General features: G+C 41.5%; 1 protein-coding gene across 1 annotated transcript in view; it reads left to right on the forward strand.

Moving 5' to 3' along the window:
* Nucleotides 1-19,395, forward strand: part of TMEM266 (transmembrane protein 266) — a 140,495-nt gene that overhangs the window by 38,977 nt on the left and 82,123 nt on the right. The window contains 4 exon segments of the mRNA XM_035335477.1: nt 2,836-2,909; nt 12,202-12,258; nt 13,814-13,952; nt 15,251-15,366. Of these exon segments, the coding sequence (XP_035191368.1) occupies nt 2,836-2,909; nt 12,202-12,258; nt 13,814-13,952; nt 15,251-15,366 (386 nt within the window).

Below are 19,395 nucleotides of genomic sequence, written 5' to 3' on the forward strand. Positions count from 1 at the left end.
AGATAAGGGTTGTCTTTGTGGGGCTAACAGATGTACTGCAGTTGTGTCGTGAAGAATGTACATCGATAACATTAAGCTTTTAAAAAGCTGTTAGGACGTAACTACACTTTTTCAAACATACTATTCTGGTTTATAACGATTCCTTATTCTGCATGAAATTGAGCAGTGCATTAGGGTATGTTAGGACACATCACTGCCAATTTTGTTTGTAATAACAGCTGCTGCTCCACATTGTAGATGGTAATTAATTACCAAGTCTCTTTTTTTAAAAAAAAAAAAAAAAAAAGTGAGATTTTAATTGGTTTTGGGTTGTATGTGTAAAACTCTTGCATGAGAAGTCAGGTTTCTTTGACTGTGACATTTTGAGAGCATCATTTTCCTCTCATACTTTTAGTGCAGCCCTTGGCTGCACTTCTCTCAAGCAAAATGTTAAATAAAGCACATCTCCTTGGCTTCTAATGACAACTTTTAGGGGAAAAAAAAAAAAAAAAAGGTTACAAGTAAAACGTGGAATGCTGTTCTAGATAAAAATAGCAGCTGCTGACTAGCTTAGGTGTTTTGCCTCAACCTGAATCCCAGTGAGGTACCCAAGCCACCACAGAGCATGGATGGGTGCCTCTTGCAGAAGAGCCTTCTCCCTTTTTGTAGCCTTTCATTACATTCTTGAAGGGCAGTCTTATGGAAGAGGCAAATGTCCAGTCAGTGTATGCGGTAGTGATTCAGCTCGTGAACAAAGCTTCTGGTTTGGGAATCTTTTTCACATTTACTGTTCACTGGCAATTTGATTGCACACTGTCTGGCAGTGGGTTCAGCATTCTCCTCCAGTTAGTGCAGCATCAGAAACTGTTTTTCTTTCAAAAATCGTGGCTGCTATATCTTTTTTGTCCACTAAGGGGCAGCTGGAGCCTTATATGTCAATTGACAGCTGTTCGAAAAATAGCTTACAGATGGTTTCCATTTCTTGCTCTTTATGCCACCTTATAAAGACAATGTCACGGGAAAGGGAAATATATTATATTTTTCCCTGTTGTATCGTCTGTAAGTAGTTCCTCTGCAGCAAACCCTCTCACATCAAGCCCCAGAGGAGCCTCAGTTGTGAGAGCTCCAACAACAGCCCCTAGCAATGTTTTTCTTTGTATCCTGATTTCTTCCTCCATTCCTTCCCGCCCTTTCTCATTTTAATCAGTTTTAATTTTAAAACAAGATGCTTGATTTAATGCATGGCATACATGTTCCTTGGGACTTAATTAATTCTGCTGCAGTGTTGCATCTCTGTGTGCACCGAGACATCAATTGCCTTCAACTTTTCTGATACACCATAGTTCTTTGAAACTGCAGGACCACACATCAGTCTGCTCAAGGGAGGGCAGACTCATAAATACCCTGAAGTTAAGTGTGGTTTTTCTATTCATTGCCTTAATCGAAACTTGATAGTGTGTGACCTCCAGAGTAAGAGTTGCCAGTAGTGCAGATACTGGACCCTTTCTGCTTTTTGTCATTAATGAATCTCAGTTGAACTTCCTTGAGAAATCTTCCACATTTCAGGACATGCACTTAACCGCACAAAGGCAATCCTTACCGTAGAGCTTCTTAGGTAGTCTTACAGCAAACAAGCAAAGTAAGTTGAATCAAATGAAAGCACAATTTAATGCCAGTGAGTGCCCATGCAAGGCTTTAGTACACTCTCAGTTCATGCTTTTAGTGAGTTCAGGTTAGTTTTCCTCCAGTCAAGTCCTGAAAGGACTTTTTTTCAGTTACTCCACTCTGATAGTGAAATAACTACATCACAGTCAGCGTGCATGAAGAAGACCTGTATGAAAAGTCTGTGTGCAGTATCCAGTGTTCTATAAAGTTCCCCCTTAGTTTACTCTCTGCGGACTTCATTTCGTGGAGAAGTTTGTAATGAATTGAACAGAAGTGATTTTAATAGTTCCTATATTTCTGAAAGACTGTAGAAAATAAGTTGTATTTCTTAACCAATTATCTTACCTGGAGTTTTATTTAATTTGCTGTAGCTTTCTCAAGTACTCACATGCCAACCTACTTAAAAACAAAGCTGCCCCTTTGACAGCCACATTTCCTGAAATACACTCTACTAAAGTAATCACATTTATGTCGTACAAGTTAGAATCACTGCTATTTCACAAACTCTAAAAATAATACATTGAGATTTGATCTTCATAACAATTAACAATGACATTCATTCTTGCTGTTGCTGAGCTTGCTCTGGTTTTCCTAGAGTCAAACATGATTCTGAGGGGAATGTTCGTGCCATATCTGGACAGCTGTGTGAAAATCCACATAGCTCTGTTACTTATTTAGGTGAAAAGGTTTTTCAAGCCCAGTTTGAACAGTAGTTTTTAATCACCTGTTCCAGACAATTATTGTTCTGAGCTGAATTGTCAAAGACCGCGTATAAGGAATGATGTGGGAATAATGGAGCACTGCTTCCTTGCAGAATTCTAGCTGAATTTTTAGGTATGTGGGATTTAGTCACACATCTCATAGTAAAGCAGCGTGTGGAGCAAGAGCATGCAGCAGTGACAGATTGTCCAAGACCTAACGTGTATGTCATTGCTTACCGGCAATCTGATGTGCACAAGATCCAAGGCAATATTGCCGTGGCTGCTGACATGCTGGCCTGAATTAGGGTGAGCAGCTGATAGGGCTGGAGTTCTGTGTTCCATCACATCCCATTCCCTTTCCGGCACTTCCATTATGAACTTTAAGAAAGAAAGCTTGACCCACATGTAAGTTGTAGTGGTACTAATGATACTAAACATAAGTTGCATTCTGCTCCTATAACGATGCCTCGTTGTACTGTGTTAATTGCAGTTTCAAGTGCTTCACAGTTTGCAGGAGTAATTCACTGGATCAGCCTAGTCATCCTGTCTGTTTTCTTTTCAGAGGTATGTATAATCAAAGACCTTCATGCACAGAACTCCAAAGTATTTTTATGATGTCACTGGAATTAGCAAGCATTTAACATGGTTTAGATTGTGAATAAAGTTAGTACAGTGCACTACAAAAAAAAGAAAAAGAAAAAAACGTTGCTGCAAACTAAAAGATCTTGTTTGTAGTACTGCTGTTTGTCAGTTGCCTAGAATTGTCAAGGGAACATGGAAGATAGTACCTTATAAATTACAATTGAACAATTACTAAAAGAGATAATCACCTCTGAATCATCACAGACACAGGACAGGCCTATTTCATACATTTCTTCTCACATAAATTAATCGGTGTCACTGGGAATAAAGAATTAATTTGGGGTTAAAGATCTGCAGATTTATTTTACAAAAAGATTTGCTTTAAGAATGGAATTCTCTCCTCTCACAATGTATGGAGGTAGTTTAGATGTTCTAGGTTGCTGCATGTAAACACAGTGAGAGAATGAAACAAATGGTGAATTTCTTTGCAAATATTTATATGAATGTGCTTTTAGAAATTGGAAAAAGCTGTAGTAGTGATATAATGAGTGACAAAATCGGGATTACCTATTACAGTTTTCAACTTTATTCCAAAAAGAAGTAATTGATACCAAGACGTTTAGACTACACCCGAAATATCTCAAAGTATTCATTGAGGCTATTTTTCCAGGTCATAAGGTGTTACTTATCACCGAAAAAGTTTTGGTTTGTTACATTATACCAACTTGTATGTTGGAAGACAACCTGGAGTTACATATTTAAAAATGTTTTTTCTAATTTGTAGGATAAAATATTGTCATCCAAAAAGAAGTTAAATTCTTCACTCTGTGAAGACTCATTGACTTCACTCTGTGAAGACACATGTAACTTTCACATTGAGGTGCAAGTTACAAAGAAGTTCAGACAAACATGGAGCTGTGATATCTGCAAATTATTTGGTAGTTCATGATGTTGAATTCATACTCACCATATTATATCACTGATTATTTTGGGGGTTCTATTATTCCTTTATTTACATACATCATTTTGTATTTCTGCTTTGTATTTCTACTCATGACAGGGGCTTTCTAGCTAGTGTTGCCACTGCCAGTGGGAACTTTCAGAAAGGATTCCTTGATAACACGCAGGGGTCTCAAGACTGCTTTGCATCCTAGCCTCCTGGTGCAGCACTTATACAAATAGATACAGCTCATTTTTGTTTTCCCCATCCTTTGACAGTGATTGTGGGTTGTAGGATACACGTAAACTGCCTGGAAAAGAATCTCTTAACCATTCAACAGGTTTGCAGAATCTGCTTTGTGTACTGCATATCCTAACACTAGAAGACTTGGGTTTGCTAGGTGGAGTCCGTTCCCTGTAAAGAAATACTTTCCTCACTCTCTGAGAAGCTTTCTTTTTCTCTCCAGTGGGGATTAGCACCCTGGGGTTACTGGTAGTCCTGAGCTTCCCAATAAGATCAGCCTGAAACTCTGCTGCTGGCAGCATGGCTGCACAAACACGCACCTGATCTTCATCGCTGCCTGGAGCTTGTTTCAAAGCAGCTTCTCCTGTGGTCCTCCATTTCCTTCTGCTGGGCATAACCTTGAGTTCTGTTTTCTTTCATTTGTGTGACCAAGCACTCTCCCCAAAGCCTGATGCAGCTCCTTGTATCCTAGCAGTTCCTTGCAGTGCCTTGTTCCTGTATCCCTTCCATAGTCTGGTTCACATGCAGGCAGTTTTTGTTAGGTTGCTCGTGGCAGTGCAGATAAGGCCAGTTCTCACCTGTCTCAAGGCAGACATGAATAGTTTTGGTTCTACTCGGAGTACCTGCATGAGTGGACGAACTGTTTCGGAAATGCTTTGCAGGAAAACAATAACAGAAAAGATTTGCACAGCCAAAGCTGATTGCCTGACTCAACATCCTCATTTTGCATTTGTCTTGGATATTTTCCTCCTTTCTACATTAGATATTTCAATTTACTTTTCCTTCTCTGCTTGATGTCCTAATTTTTTATAAATCTCTTTCTGTCTTCCTTATCTTCCTCCACCTATTTGATTATGGGTTGAATTTACACCAATGAAAGGCAAGGCCACAAGGCAGCCATGTAGTGAGCACAAAGGAGGATAGACGTTTGGATATTGGTTCATTAAGTGAATTTTTAGCAGCTCAGAGTCCTAGACAGTGCTATAGCAATAGAGGTGGGGCTGCAGCATATCTGGATATGCTTCAAAGACCACAGACCTGGAACAGAATGAAGGTGGTGTACCATTGCTACTGGGATTGCTGGGGTTGGTCTTGTGCCAGGGCGGTTTAATGAACAACAGCACAAAAAACAGTGTATAATCTTTTCTCATCCAAATCAGAAACCTTGATTTTTCAAGGGGTTATAGAATACTGTAAAAACTCCAAATGACAGAAATGCTATTTTTTTAATTGATTTTTATTTTATTTACTCTTTTGGTGCCTTCAGAGGCTTTCTTGCCCTCTGATTCTCAAAACCACAAGCCAGCTGTCTTTCTGAGTTATTTGTTGAGAAAACTGTATGTTACACTGAGACTTTGCGGTCTGTGACTGTTGAAGTCGGGATGAGCTTCCAGATTTGAACAGGCTTAATTGGTTTGCTTGGATATAACACGCAACTGCTGAGGATTGATTAGTCTTTTAGTCAGTGCTTTTCTCCCCAAACCAAGGATTGAGAGACACAAGTGTTCACAAAGGGCTGTTTCCATAGCAAGCACTATGTCCCAGCCTTGCATGTTTATTGGTTTTTCTGTAGTTTGGTTCCCACTAGTTGTAAAGGTGGATACATAATTCTTCAGAGAGGCTTCAGCTCAGATGTGGAGAAGAAGTAATAGAAACTTGTTAAAGACTAATTAAAATCCAGAAAACTTTCAGCAGAAGATCTGAATGTTTTAGAAAAATAAGACCGATTAAAAGCTGGTGCTGTAAAGACACTGCAAGCACTTTCGGTCCCATCGTGGTGGAGTTAAACAGGCACTGGCTTTCTGCTTGGTTAAAATGAAGGGACAGACATGCCAGCAACTAGCAACTGCCAGCAGGACATCTGCCAACCAAATTAAGTAGCTACACTCCCAGCATTTTCCATCTCTCTCTCTTTCTGTTATAGCCATAAGCCTTAAAGGAATTTATTACACTGTCAATTTTATATTTTCTTTCTGTCACTGTCTGTGACTTTCCAACATTAAAATGGCCTTATTCAAGTGAATTGCACATCAACTCTTTTTGCTTTTTTCCAAGTATTTTGAAGAGGATTTACTAGTGGTGATGACTGTATGTTTGTCTCTGTTTACATACATCACTACGATTTGTCTGTGCACCAAATGTTACCCAAATGTTAAGACAGAAGAGAAGAAAAAGACACTGGGGGAGAAACCCCAGTACCAACAGCAAAGCAAAGCCGGGGTTACACCCTGTCAAGAGGGAAAATTCAGCCTTGGTAATGGTTGGCTGAGAAAAGGAGGATGGGGAATGTTACGGTGCTTTAGTAAGTGGGTTGGAGTACGCTTGTATTTTAACAGCCTTACCACATTGCCACAGATAGCTGATTCTGTAGCTGTTCGGTTGTGTTTTTCCACTGAGATTGTTGAGACCGTTAGCATGCAAGAATCGAGTTCTTTGATATTAGTTGTTTGTGTTGCTCTGTATGTGCTTCAGTCAGCCAAGCACTCTGGCATTTTGCTAGCTTTCAGCACTCAAGTGTTTCCATGGGAGAAACCAAGTCTTCGGGTGTGCTTAAAGTTAGGCAATCACTGAATCACCGCTTTTTTCCCATAGCAGGGTACAAGAAACAAGTTCTGGAATTGAGTAAGTCTGGAGTTTATCCTTTATCCTAGTTGATAAAGGATTTGTTTCATTGGCTATGGCTCATGAGTGCATATTAGATTTTGTCAACAGATAAACAGAAAGATAATAATCTTCTATTAATTCTGTAAAGTTTCCATAAGCTGGAAGAACATTCGTTTCTGAATGGTTGCTTTCATTCTGTGTACACAAGTTTTCTCATGGTGCACAAATGTGCTGCATTGCTGGCTGTGTAGGTTTTGATTCTTCAGGTGGTTGATGGGAGGGATCTAGGACCAAAGATACGGATTTTCTATGCTAATATAATTTATAAAGGTAAATTGAAGGTTAATTCTCTGTTAGTGTGTAAAAATTAAATATTTAATATATTGTGGAATTTATTTTCTAGACTCTTAGTTTTCTTGCTTCATTAATCAGTAGTTACCAGGTTTTGTAGAGGTCTAGGGACTTAGCTTGACACCTCTTGCCACCAAGAATATATCATGCACATATATATATACAGGGTGTGCTCTATCAGCTCTTCATCTGGGCTTTCATCTCCTGATAGCCACAGGCCAGCACCTTCTGCACTGCACTACAGAGATAAGAACCAACACGAATGTAATCGTGCCCAGAGGGAACCTCTGGTTGCTTAAGAAAATTTTCTGTCCAATCTGTACTGACCTTCTGGTGGCGTACTGTAGCTCTAGTAAGCCATTTCCATTCCTGTAAAGCTCTTTCAAATCACTCCAGAGCTTTCAGTTTAAAATTCGTTCTTTCTCTCCTTATTCTAAGAGCAGCTACTGCAGGTCTACAGCTAACTGCAGTGTTTGTGCAAAGGTGCATTTTGAGACTACATGATACCACAAGAGAGAATTAGTGGTAGGCAATGCCAAAGAATGTTCTACGTTCATGTCTATTCATGTCACCAGGCTTTTGCCATTAATTATTCCTTAGTGACCACGTGTGCTGATAGAGCCACAGCAGCTACAGAGAACAGTAAGTGGGGAGTGTTTTGTACTGTGTGATACGTGAGGGGAGGGCAGTAGGTGTCCTTTTCATTTTGGAGCCTTGCTTTGAAGAGAAACCATGTGAGGAGGATGCCTGTGCACTGGAAGCAGAAGGATGTGTTATTTAAAGGTGCTAACATGTAAAGGTGCTAACATGTTCTGCCATGCTCTGCGGGCAGGGAAATAGCATAACCTAGAGAAACTAATGCAGTGTCTTGGGACAGGCACACCAGAAGGTGGCAAAAGAAGATTGTTTTGAGTAGTCTATGAGCTAAGGCCTCTGTGGAGTGACCTGAGCCAGAGAGATTATAAATCACAGGCTGGGTACAAGGTGTACTTTCTGAGAAAGATTTCAATAAATATTTAGTCTTATGAGATATATCCTAAAGACAGGTGCTTAATCTTACAGTTTCTGCATAAGGCAGAGGTAAACACCCTCTGTAACACATAGAGAGTTTTGTGGCAGTGGAAGGAGGGAAGCGCTAGACTGAAGACCCTTTCCACCCCACTCCATCAGCCCTCCATCCCTTGTGCAATCCTTACCTCATCTGGGAATGCAGAGCTGTGAACTAAATCTGGTGGGCCAGCCTTGCCTGCTGCGCTGCCTCCTTTTTGATTTCTTTACACCGTGGATGAATTTAGCACAGCAAGCCACTCAGTGGTAAATAGTATATTGATGGTGCAAGCAATGACGTATTTAAAAGTACCAAATGTACAGTGCAGTCAGCTGACAAATGTGGCTAACTCATGCAGGGTGTGGGGATTCACACAGCTGGCTCAGCAGAGGACTTGGCAAAGCTTCCCTAGAAAATTGGACAGCAAACCTGCAGCATCACACAGTTCTGCACAACTTACGCTGCAGGCAGGCGGTGTTGTGCAAGCAGCTGTGCATAACCAAGGGACAAAGTCAACTTGGAAATTACGTTTCTTTCTGAAGAATGGTTTAAGATTTTATTTTTATCTGGCTAAAACATGTTAACAGAAGTGTTCATTCCTTTACTTTTATTAGTACACTGGGTAGACTTCTATGTAATAACTTAGCTTTCCTCAGAAAGCAAAAATGTATTTCTGATACAACTGAAACATACACACACACATATATATGGACAGATGGATGGAAGTTAAGTACTTCCTAATTGAAAGTTCTTAGGTCAAGAAATGTTAAAACATTCTTTTTTTTTAGCTGTTCAAAGGCAGTGGCCTTTAGCAGAAATATACTCCCACGGATATCTAATGTTTGCATTCAAACCTCTGTGTCCAAAAAGCAGAATGCCTGTAGTGTACTGCAAAACTGTGTGTGCATCTGCTCCAGTGCTGAAAATGCCCCCACACCAGGGAAAACAGCAGCCCTTCTCCATTTCTCCCGATTTCTTGTAGATTCTTGTGTCAGGTCTGCAAACAGCAAGAGTCACAACTAGTATGTCTGTTTCATCTGTGATGAATGTTCAAGTTGCAGTTCCTTTTGGATTAATTTGTGCTTTTCAGTTTGGTCCATATACAGTGCCTAGGAAGTTTGTTGGAGTATTGATTTCTGTCTCTGTTTTTTTCAGATTCTGCTAGGTTCTCTGCAGAGAAACCACACAGACAAAACACCACAAAGGGTGTTTGTCTGGAAGCTATTTCTGACAGTTTAGGAAAAATACTAAAGTGCTGTTTGTAAGTAACGCTGGTGCTTTCATTTCAGTCGAAGTATTTATTGTTTTGAACAGTCAGGGAAATTTGCCTTGAGAAGCCCAAATGTGTTTGGTTCAGTCTCCTCTGGGTAAAAGCAATGACAGCCGAGGTGGGTGTGATCCCATACTTTGTGCCAACAGAGGGTGGGCAGGGAAAGCTAAGCCTACTTTGGTGGTGCCAGTAGTAAGGACTGGCAAGGGGACCATGAGCATACCGTGGCTATATCTCAGGCTGCACAGTGTGTGTGAGATGCACTCGCCCACGGCACTTTCCTGGGACTCCAGCTCCCAGAGGGCACCAGGGAAAGCTGTCTTATGTGTTTTTTTGCAGCGGCAGTGGTGAGGTGAGGTGCTTTGTTTGGTTAAGAGCAACGAACTGGTGGATAATGCCAGCGTGAGGCTTTAAGGCCTGCCATATAGAAGAAATGGCTTTTACAGCTTACCTCTCAGTTGTGCCTAGAGTTTGCCTGGAAGTTGGTGTCTCTCTGAGAGGGAGCTGGGTTCATCCTGCCCTCGTGCTCTCCCCTCCTGTAGCTCTCTTGTTCTACCTGTGATCAGAGATGGTGATCATCAAGGCGTTTCCTGTGAGGGGGGAACCTGTCACCTAGAGGTAGCACCCAGAAGCATTACTGCAATGAATGTCTGCCAGAAAGACTTCCCGACAGTGCTGACTTGTGCTGATTCACACCAGCAGCCTGGAAACGAAAATATTTGTGCTAGCTTCCAGCCCTTGGAATGGCTCTGGCCCACGAATATGACAATAGTGCAGTCTTACTTAAACACTGCAGTGAGAATTAAAAAGGCAGAAAGGACTTTTTTTTTTTTTTTTTTTTTTTTTTATAACATTCTCTCAACAGTTCAGTTTTAAATCGTATTTGGGGGTGTGAGGCAGTATTTCTATTTTCTTTGTGCAGGTATGCCCTGTCATTGCAACAAAAAGATCTCTGGACAGCTGCACACCTGTCCAAAGGAAAGTTTTTCACCATCAGCTACAGTAAAGATGTGAGGTGTGTAGCCATCCTGTAGTTGTTCACTGACACAGCACTTCATAAGGCTGCCTAAGCATAGAAGACAATGACCTGTGTTTTTCTGCTGTCAACAGGGTTGCTAAAAAGGTAGCACCCCATGCTTTAAGGAAGGCACTGCTTCCTCATGCATTGGCTGCCGGCTGTGGACCCAGGTTAACTTACACAACTGGACGTGTGTGCTAACGGGTGCCTTGTACTGAGCGTTTTGTGCAGCTTCTCTGTGGGGACTGGGGGAGCTGCTTACAGAGGGGCTGGGATGCTTCTGTCTGAAAGGGGCTGAGCTGAGACTGCAGAAGTGCTGCAGTTGTACAGCAGCGTGTGTACTGACACCTTGTGCTTGCATCACCTCTCATCACGCCAGCAAAACTGGATCTGAGGGGCTGCTGCTGCTGTGCATCTCTTTGCCATCTAAACCACTGTGCATACAGGTTCCTGAGGAGACTGCTGCGAGTAACCTTCCTTATTCCTGCATTGCGTTTGTGAAGGGCTTGGGAAATAAAATGTTCTTTTAGGAGCAGAGACCAGCAGCATTAGCAGTTCTTGGTGTCTATGTAAAGTCTTACCATTTTTTGTAGAGGGAAGAGAGCACTGCATTTGCTCTTCTGGCTAGTGACTCCTTTTCTCAGCCAGACCATTCCTGAGTGAGCACTGGCCAGTTCACTTTCCTGCTCACTTATGAGCATTTATATGAGACTGGATTTGAGGCAACAGATCTCCCATGGCAATGTCTCCCTCTGCAAAACAGGTTAAGGTTTGGAGTGCCAAGACAGAGCTCTGCAAAGTCATCCTGGGCCAGATGAGGCCATTGGACTCATGGGCTTTGGCAGAAACACGCATAGGAACAGAACCCTTCTGAAAAACTCAGGGCTGTTCTGCAGCTAGGTAGTGCTGCTCTGTTTGGCACAAATTCCAAGTTGGTTGGGATTTAGTATGGTTGGGATTTAATATGGCTGCATTTTTAATGAAGAGGAGATATGTATATTCATCACATAGTCACTTAGTTTCTTTGGCACGGTTCTTGGCATGGTGACCCCTCACGCAGCGGCCTGCCGCGTTCCCTGTCAGTTGTGCTGTGGTTTAACACAGAAGGGATTTCGTTGTCTTTGTGAGTTCTGGAGCTCCAGTTGTGTCTGTCACAATCTGAGCTGATGTTGCAGTGGGCAGGAAACATCCCTACCAGTTTTGCTTGTGAATTCAATCCCAATCATCTGATTGATTTTTTTTTTTTTTTTTTAAATGGTGTGTCCTAAAAACCGGATTTTAAAAAAAGGGGAACAATGTCCTTGGATTGTTAATAGGAATTCACCATTGGTTCATTCTCTTTTCCATCTTTATTGTTCTTTTCTAGTTACTGATGCTACTTACAGCTCTTTTGCTTAAAGAGGAGTATCATAAAAATATTTTTCTCCCTTATCCTATGACTTTCTGGAACTTCATAATAAGGCAACAGCTCTGAACTCCAGAAGAATACAGAGAGGTTCAAATGTTCACATCCAGAAGAGTATAGAGAGGGGGCCCAAGAGTGAATCTTTTGAAGGCTTATTTTTTTCTTTCCTTTTTTTTTTTTTTTTTTTTTTTTTGGTAGTAATCTGAATCTTTTAACTCTAAAAAATTCTAAAATGGAAACTTTCGGAGGGTGGAAGGAGTGATAAACATTTGAACTTAGAAGAAATACATAATGCATAGATAAGACAAAAATGTACCCCTAAATAGATAAAGGACTAAGTGTTTATCTACAATTGCAATGACATTCATCATTTTTCCCCTAATCTATTTTACTAGACTATTTTGAGGATTGTGGTCCTAGGCATATGGGATTACATCGAAAACAAAATAGAGGTGAGTAGTCTTACTCTTTGTACTGTTTTTCAGGCAGGCACAGTAAAAATATTAAGAATTGCTCTGGGTGTCTTCGTTACAGATCCGGTGCAATAGGGATATCTTTTAACTCGGATAAGTATGCACATACCTCTCGGTGTATGCTTGGATACATAGCGGTATGATGCAGTCCCTTGTTCTGTGAGACTCTCAGAAGAGCATTATGTTTGGAAATATTTTATTACAGGAGAGGAAGGGGTTGTAGGGTTTTTGCTCCACCTGTCTATGGATTTTATTGTTAGAGCTGTGCTTGTCTAACAGGTGGTACCGCTACCCTGAGATAATGAACAATGCGAGTAAAAAGTGTCGTGACTCGTGCAACCATGTTCTCACAATCAAGTTGAAAGTAGAACAGATTGAAAAAATAGTGTGTAGTTTTCTGATAAACAATACAATTTTGGCCAAAAATATATATATATTGAAATTATTTTTTTAGTTAAATCTGACTTTTGATAAACACTCTCATTTATACCTCAAATTAAAAATGAGGTAGGATGTGCATAGTGTTCCAGAGACGGAAAAGGAAATGCATATGTTGAAAGTAACACATAATCCCAATCTGAGCAACAATCTGGGGAGTGGGAAAATGAAAAACTCTTTCTTGATACTGTCTGGTGTTCGCTGTTCATCAAATAGGAGCAGTTAGAAGTGTTTCTTTTCAATACACTGGATTGTTACGCACAGCGCTGAATGTGCAGTGGTTATAAAATCGATGTCCTGTCTCCGTATGCAAACCATTAACCAATGGTCTTTGGCAGCGGGGAAACATCCCAGTAGGAACGAGGACACGGTACTCTGTTCTACACTGCTAGGCAAGTGTAGGACACACACAACTCTATTGCCAGTTTGCTGTGAGATGTGTTTACTCACACAGTTGCCTTTTCTGATCTAATCCACAATGCAACCAACATCATACAAATCATTCTGAATAGTCGCTGTTGCCAAAAGCCTTGAAACCCTTGCTGCCCAATAGCAGTGAGAGCAAAGTCTTTCTGTCTTGCCATATAGCCCACACATGTTGTGTAGTCAGGATGTGGCCAAGAGCCATTAAGTCACTTTGCTCCATCTTTTTCTACTTGTCTTCTTGATCTCTTCATTTAGACAGTAAAATCTGTAGGCAGGGAATGTATCTTTTTTGGGGGGATGGTATCATCCCAAGTAATGGGTAATAAATACCAATGATGATAAAACTCTTCAGCAGCAGTAACATTTAGTCTATCACTTCTACATGGAGATTTTGGCCAGGTGGTCCAAATACCTTTCTCTCTTCCTGCCCTCCCACCACAGTTTATTTCTCCTCACCTCATAAACTGCGGGTGAAGCACTGAGGAATTCTGTTGCGCTGCCTCAAAAGGATGCAGCCTTTGTGGGACTTGGCCACCTCCAGTATCCCTTTTGCATACATACCATAATTGCATTTCTTTCTGGGGAAGTGGGAGTCCTTCATGACCCTCAGGCAGAAATGGCAGGGCTTGTGATCTTTAGGAAGAGTTTGAAAAAACTCATTTCTCTCTAGGTGTTTGATGGTGCTGTCATAATCTTGTCCTTGGCACCAATGGTGGCCTCGACAGTGGCTAATGGCCCCAACAGCCCATGGGATGCTATCAGCCTTATTATCACATTACGAATATGGAGAGTGAAGAGGATCATTGATGGTGAGTGGTGATTCAGTTGGTGACTCCAAGAATTACCTGGCAGGCTGGGAAAAAAAGAGATTTTAAATGTTTGGAAAAAATACTTGCCTTCTCCTTCCTCTTACAATTTAAAAGCACTGAACAGGAGAGAGTTATGACTCCCATGGAGGACAGTAGGTCTCAAGTTTGTGGTTATTTTTCCTGTTCCCTTTGAGCCTTTAAAATTGGTTTGTATTTTGTAAGGCCCCTTCAAATCCCCTATCTGGTCAGGAGCATTTTCTTACCACGGTGGTTCCCTGCTGAAGGTGCTCTCTGCAGCGCCAGTGTGCGGTACAGCAGTCAGCCAGCATGTGTCGTATGTTCTGCATAGACCTCCGTGGGGAAGCACCAGGAGAGAGAACTCCCCGGGAAGTCAGGGTTGCAGCAGCAGTGGCTGTGCCTGGAAGGAAGGACGGACATAAGTGAAGGCTACTTTATGTGAAGTGGTTTCAGGCATTTCAGGTTACAGGGATAAGAAGTGGGAAAGGAATAAATGATTACTTTGGTCCTGTGTGAAAGATCAGAGTCAAGCTGTTATTTTTGATTTAGATGCCCAAACTGCATTGAGAGTTGAGGAAAGGTCATAGCACTATGTGTCCAAGGCAAGTTCAGGACCTTTTGTAGCTTCATAAAACATCAAGAATTGCAATAAACATTGAACAGCTTTGCTCATCAGTCTTGAGTTTGCCTTGATTTTGAGAGAAGCAACATTTCTAAATGCATTCAGGTGGCCTGTTGAAAACTGGGCTGTAGCTTAAAAAAAATACAAGTTGTTTTCTTTTTGTTTTTTAAAGTCTCCTTCTTAGTCTACTATTTCCATCAGGGACTTACTTCCTACCACCAAGTCTAGGAATTAAATACTTAGGGCTCTGGAATTGTTCTTCTCCCAAGGGAGTGATGCTGTTCAGGTTTAGAGGGGGTGGGAGTAACTTCAAGCAGAAAAATGTGCTACCCAGCAATTCAAAAAATCTGTAGTAAGCGCTGGGAAAGATCATTATTAGTGCCAAAGCTAGGAAGAGCAAGCAGGATGCATTTCAGCTCAGCCAGACAATTGGAATTCTGACCAAACAAGAGCTAGGTCCTGCTTATGAGCTGTATTTCAGGTGGTAGAAATCCCTACCCAGAAATACTCAAGTTCTCTCACTGCAGTTGAAAAGTGTGAAATTCTTTGGTCGGAAAAGGGTTTCCCTCTGATTTTAAAAATTAAAAACAAAAACAAAACAAAACAAAACAAAAAAACACAGCTGGGTTAACTTTAAGTACTTATTTATGTTTTCCAGCCTATGTCCTTCCAGTGAAAGTGGAGATGGAGATGATGATTCAGCAATATGAGAAGGCAAAGGTTATTCAAGATGAACAGCTGGAAAGACTAACCCAGATCTGCCAAGAACAAGGGGTAAAGTTCAGTTATGTCTTTATTTGCGTAGAGCTTGTTATAGCAAATCAAACAGTTTATGTACCTTGCCACAGGCTAAGGTTTGAGGAGTATTGCTAAGATTTCTGTTGCAAGGTGACAGATTTCAGGTCATTAAAGAAATGTTATCTGCAGCCAGGATATTGTCAGCATGGTATTTGTCTCCCTCTGCTGCTGTGCATGTTTTTTAAGGTGAGGAGAACAGTTGTGAGGAATAGAAAAGGAATGCTTCCAGAATTTAATTTATTGATAGAGTGCAGTTAGACATAATATTCAGAGCATGCAAAATTCATGCAAAAAGACGGCAGCGATATTAAAGCAATATTCTTAGGAAAATGTATGCATCTGCAGGAAAGCTAGTGAATCTCCATGCTTTGAATGCAGGAGGCAGATTCCCTGTAGGTCAGTCAAAGACTCTCTTGGTAGACTCAGTGTTGCACCAGAAGCTTCTAGTTTCTGGAAGAAAGTCAAGATTTTAGACTCTTCCCAGCCCTTCCAAATGTTTAGTGATTCAGTCTTTGAGATAAGGGAGGTGAAAGTAAAAGTATCTCAGACAAATATGTTTGAGAAAAGTGTAAAACCATCATATGGGGAAGAAGCCAGGGGTTCTGAATTACACTTAGTCTCATGTAAATGAGTCCCTGAGTAAGCTGCTTTAAAGTGGAAACCAGACATGTAAGTTAAGACTAAGCGGGGCATTCAAGTCACCACCAACCCACAAAAGACTGATCCCCGAAGTAACTTACTTCAATTGCAGAGATAACTGTGAGGTGTCCAAGTAAGGGCTGGAGGTTTCTAGCATCAGCTCCCACTCCCCACCTGTGACATGTGCTTTTCACATACAAAATGAGGGTTAAGTCTGAGTGGATCAATCAGTCAAAAAGCTGAAGGGCCTGAGTAGACAGGAGGAGAGGCAACTCATCCCAGAACAGGCCAGCTGTCCAACAGGTGTGTAATCTGAATAGAGATTCAGATGCCCATCTCTTACCTAGGAACCTAAAACCTGTCAGCAGTCCTCTTCATGACAACTTTGTGCAATGATATTAATACATCCCTGCTTCTGCACTGGTCACGAAATGAACAGGAAATGGTACGTACCCAGTTTTACAGAGGAGAGCTTATCCTTTGACCAAACATGCTAGACAAATCAATGATTTCCTGAGTCCCACTACAGTATTTTGTCTGTCAGACTGTGCTATTAGGTTAAAGTTCTTGACAGACATAAATTTGAAAGCATTTATTTTTAGGAGATGTATTATGCAGCTAGGTAATATTCTCAATAGCTAAACAGTGTCCGTAGTCTGAGTGAAAATGGGCTCATTATCCCAAGTGAGGTTCAGGAGTAGCTTTGGCCACCCTGCATTCTGATCCCCGTTCTCTTTATCTGCATGCCTAGCTTGCCAAATATCTAACCATGGTAGCCCTAATCTGAGCTCTGATGCTTACAGCATAGCTGTACATCAAGCACAAAGAAATACTGCTCTGGTAGATGAGTAAATCTGTGAAAACAGAGCAGGTTCTCTCCTAGCTTTCAAGTGTCATCAGCTATGGAAAAATATGGAATATAGAAAAGTGACAGCATACTAATATCTCATGTTTTACTGTCCTGAGTTCGTGCCAAACAAATGTCTGAGCTGTTTAATATGAGGTAAATGTACTAATTTGCTGCCGTTAGCAACAGAAGACATTGACACAAGTACTGCATCGTTTCTTCGTAAATTAATAGATTCATAATTCAGTCAAGAACAAGTTGTCAGCATTATAATATTCACATTAACGTTGTGTACAGTATCTGGTGGGAAAGATATCTCCTAATGGTATTTAATGTCTAAAATTCTGCCAGGTTTTTGCTTTTTCATTTCATCAGCTTTCCTGACCTTTTGAAGGATTGCTCATTCTTGGAGTTGGAGTGTGCATGTCTGTGTTTTCAGGAAGGGTTGCCTACGGCAGTTCGGCTGTTCTTGAGTCTGGAGCCCCGGCAGGGAGGATTCCAGGGTGCCTCGCCTGTGCAGCTCCACATCTGGCACAGGCAGCCAAGGTAGCAGGGAGCTGGCTGCCCAGGGCCACCTCTGCACACAGGCTGACCTGATGCCTCCACTGCACGCAAGATATTTCCCCTCTGGGCACACCAACGCCAGCCCCAGGCTACCTACGTCAGTAGGAAGAAGAGGCAAGCCACCGTGGCTGTCTGCATCCCAGCAGTGGATGTAGATACTGCTTCATCCCGATGCTGTGTCTTTGTGACCACACCGATGAACTACATTTGTTTAGTAATTGTAGGCAGGGCTGAAAATGTTCCTGTTAGAAAGGTTTCTCAGCACTTTCTTTTCTGGAATCTTGTTTGCTCTGTCAGGAAACAGGGATTGAAATTTTTAAGGTGTGACATCTGCAAATGAAATTGTTTTGAATGCTTTAGATAAATATGCAGTATTTCTGGTTTGATCAGGATTAAAATAAATGGTGACCAGTTCTCTGAGCAGTCCCATGCCCTCCAGTTTTGAAGCTGATACTTAACACTTGACAGGCGAATAACCTTCTTGTCATAGGTGAATTTTAGCCTGTACTTGTGAGCAGTTATTTCCTCCATGCTAAACCATGTGATTTGAGTCCTTGTTGCGCATCTACACAAAGGGGAGGAATAAAAGTCACAAAAACAGCATTCATCTGGCATTTCTTTCCATATAGGTTTGTTGAGTGGAGTTGTCTTGTTTGTAATTAACTTAAACGTAGCCAAATGCATGTCATAACTGCATGCTCAGTTGAAGTTGGCCTGTGTTAGTACTGCTAACTGTGCTGGAGGCATTCTGCTTGTTCTCCTTCTGCCCAACTGCCTTCTGCTGTTTATTCGCACAAATGCTTTTAATGACACAGATCTGGAAAGTAATCAACTTAAGATTTATGTAGTAAAACAAAGCATCAGTTTTAATGGGAATAATTTCTAGAGCCTCGTTCACTGCACAGTTGCAGAATTGGTTCTTTTGGCCCAAGGCAGGAAATGAGGTAGCGGGAATGAAAGACGAGTGCACAGGAGTAAAAGGAAAGCAAGTTCACCTGTTTGCCAACTTGTACCGGCGTAAGGATGGGTTTTGTGCGTGGCTGCGTTGTTTTTTGTTTTTGTGTTTAATCTGTTTGGTTATACATGTGAATAATTTATCTTTTCCTTTTGCTTAAAGTGTAGCTTCCTGGAGAGCCAAATTTGTCAGCACTAAAGTTTCCTAAGCATCACTAAGTAAAATGTGCACAAGTCTTGCAAATCATTCAGATCTTCCTGTGCTCTTCCCAGTGCCCCCAGCTTGACCTGGCTTCCAATGTCCCTTCCCATTTTCCCTGGGAGAAGGTTGGGGTTGGCTGTGGCCGTGATCGCACGTCCTCCACGTGCGGGTGCCTTTGAGCCTGGCCAGTGTCTGCGTGTCCCCCTCAAGCTGTGCTCCTTTTATGACTGTCACCCTACCTTGACAGAAACTCTTGTTGCTCTCATTGCTCCATCTTTTCAACTTTTCCCCTCACCTCTGTTTTGCTCTTTGGTGACCAAACATCTATGACATAACCTAATGAGAAGAAGGTGGACAGGTCAGATCAGACCAAGCAGCAGTCTGCATGGGGGTCTTTGCTTGTAATTCAGTGAACGGTGCTGTGTATAGAGTAAAAACGATGTCCCCCACAAAAAAAAACCGGGGGGGGGGGAGGAGAAAGAAAAAGAAAGCAGGAAAGATGCAACCTCATTGTCTTGCTTTTTGAATTATGCTCCATTTGTCAGTTGCATATGCTTTTGGCCAGTGGTAGGATATCACAGCTATAAAGTTACGTTTCCATTCCTGAGCAACATTGGATGTTCCTGAGGATATACTTGTGCAAACATGTAAAATCTTTCCAGATGTTGTTTTTTGGCCAGCTATACATCTGAAAGCCAGAATATATTTTATAAATTATGGGTGCCTGGACTACCACTTTGGTCTCTGTAGTACCCTGCTGAAACTGTTTGAATAGTTTGCTGTTTTATTTATTCTCTGT

This window comes from Oxyura jamaicensis, chromosome 10 (genome assembly GCF_011077185.1).
Source record: "Oxyura jamaicensis isolate SHBP4307 breed ruddy duck chromosome 10, BPBGC_Ojam_1.0, whole genome shotgun sequence".
NCBI classification, from domain to species: Eukaryota; Metazoa; Chordata; class Aves; order Anseriformes; family Anatidae; genus Oxyura; species Oxyura jamaicensis.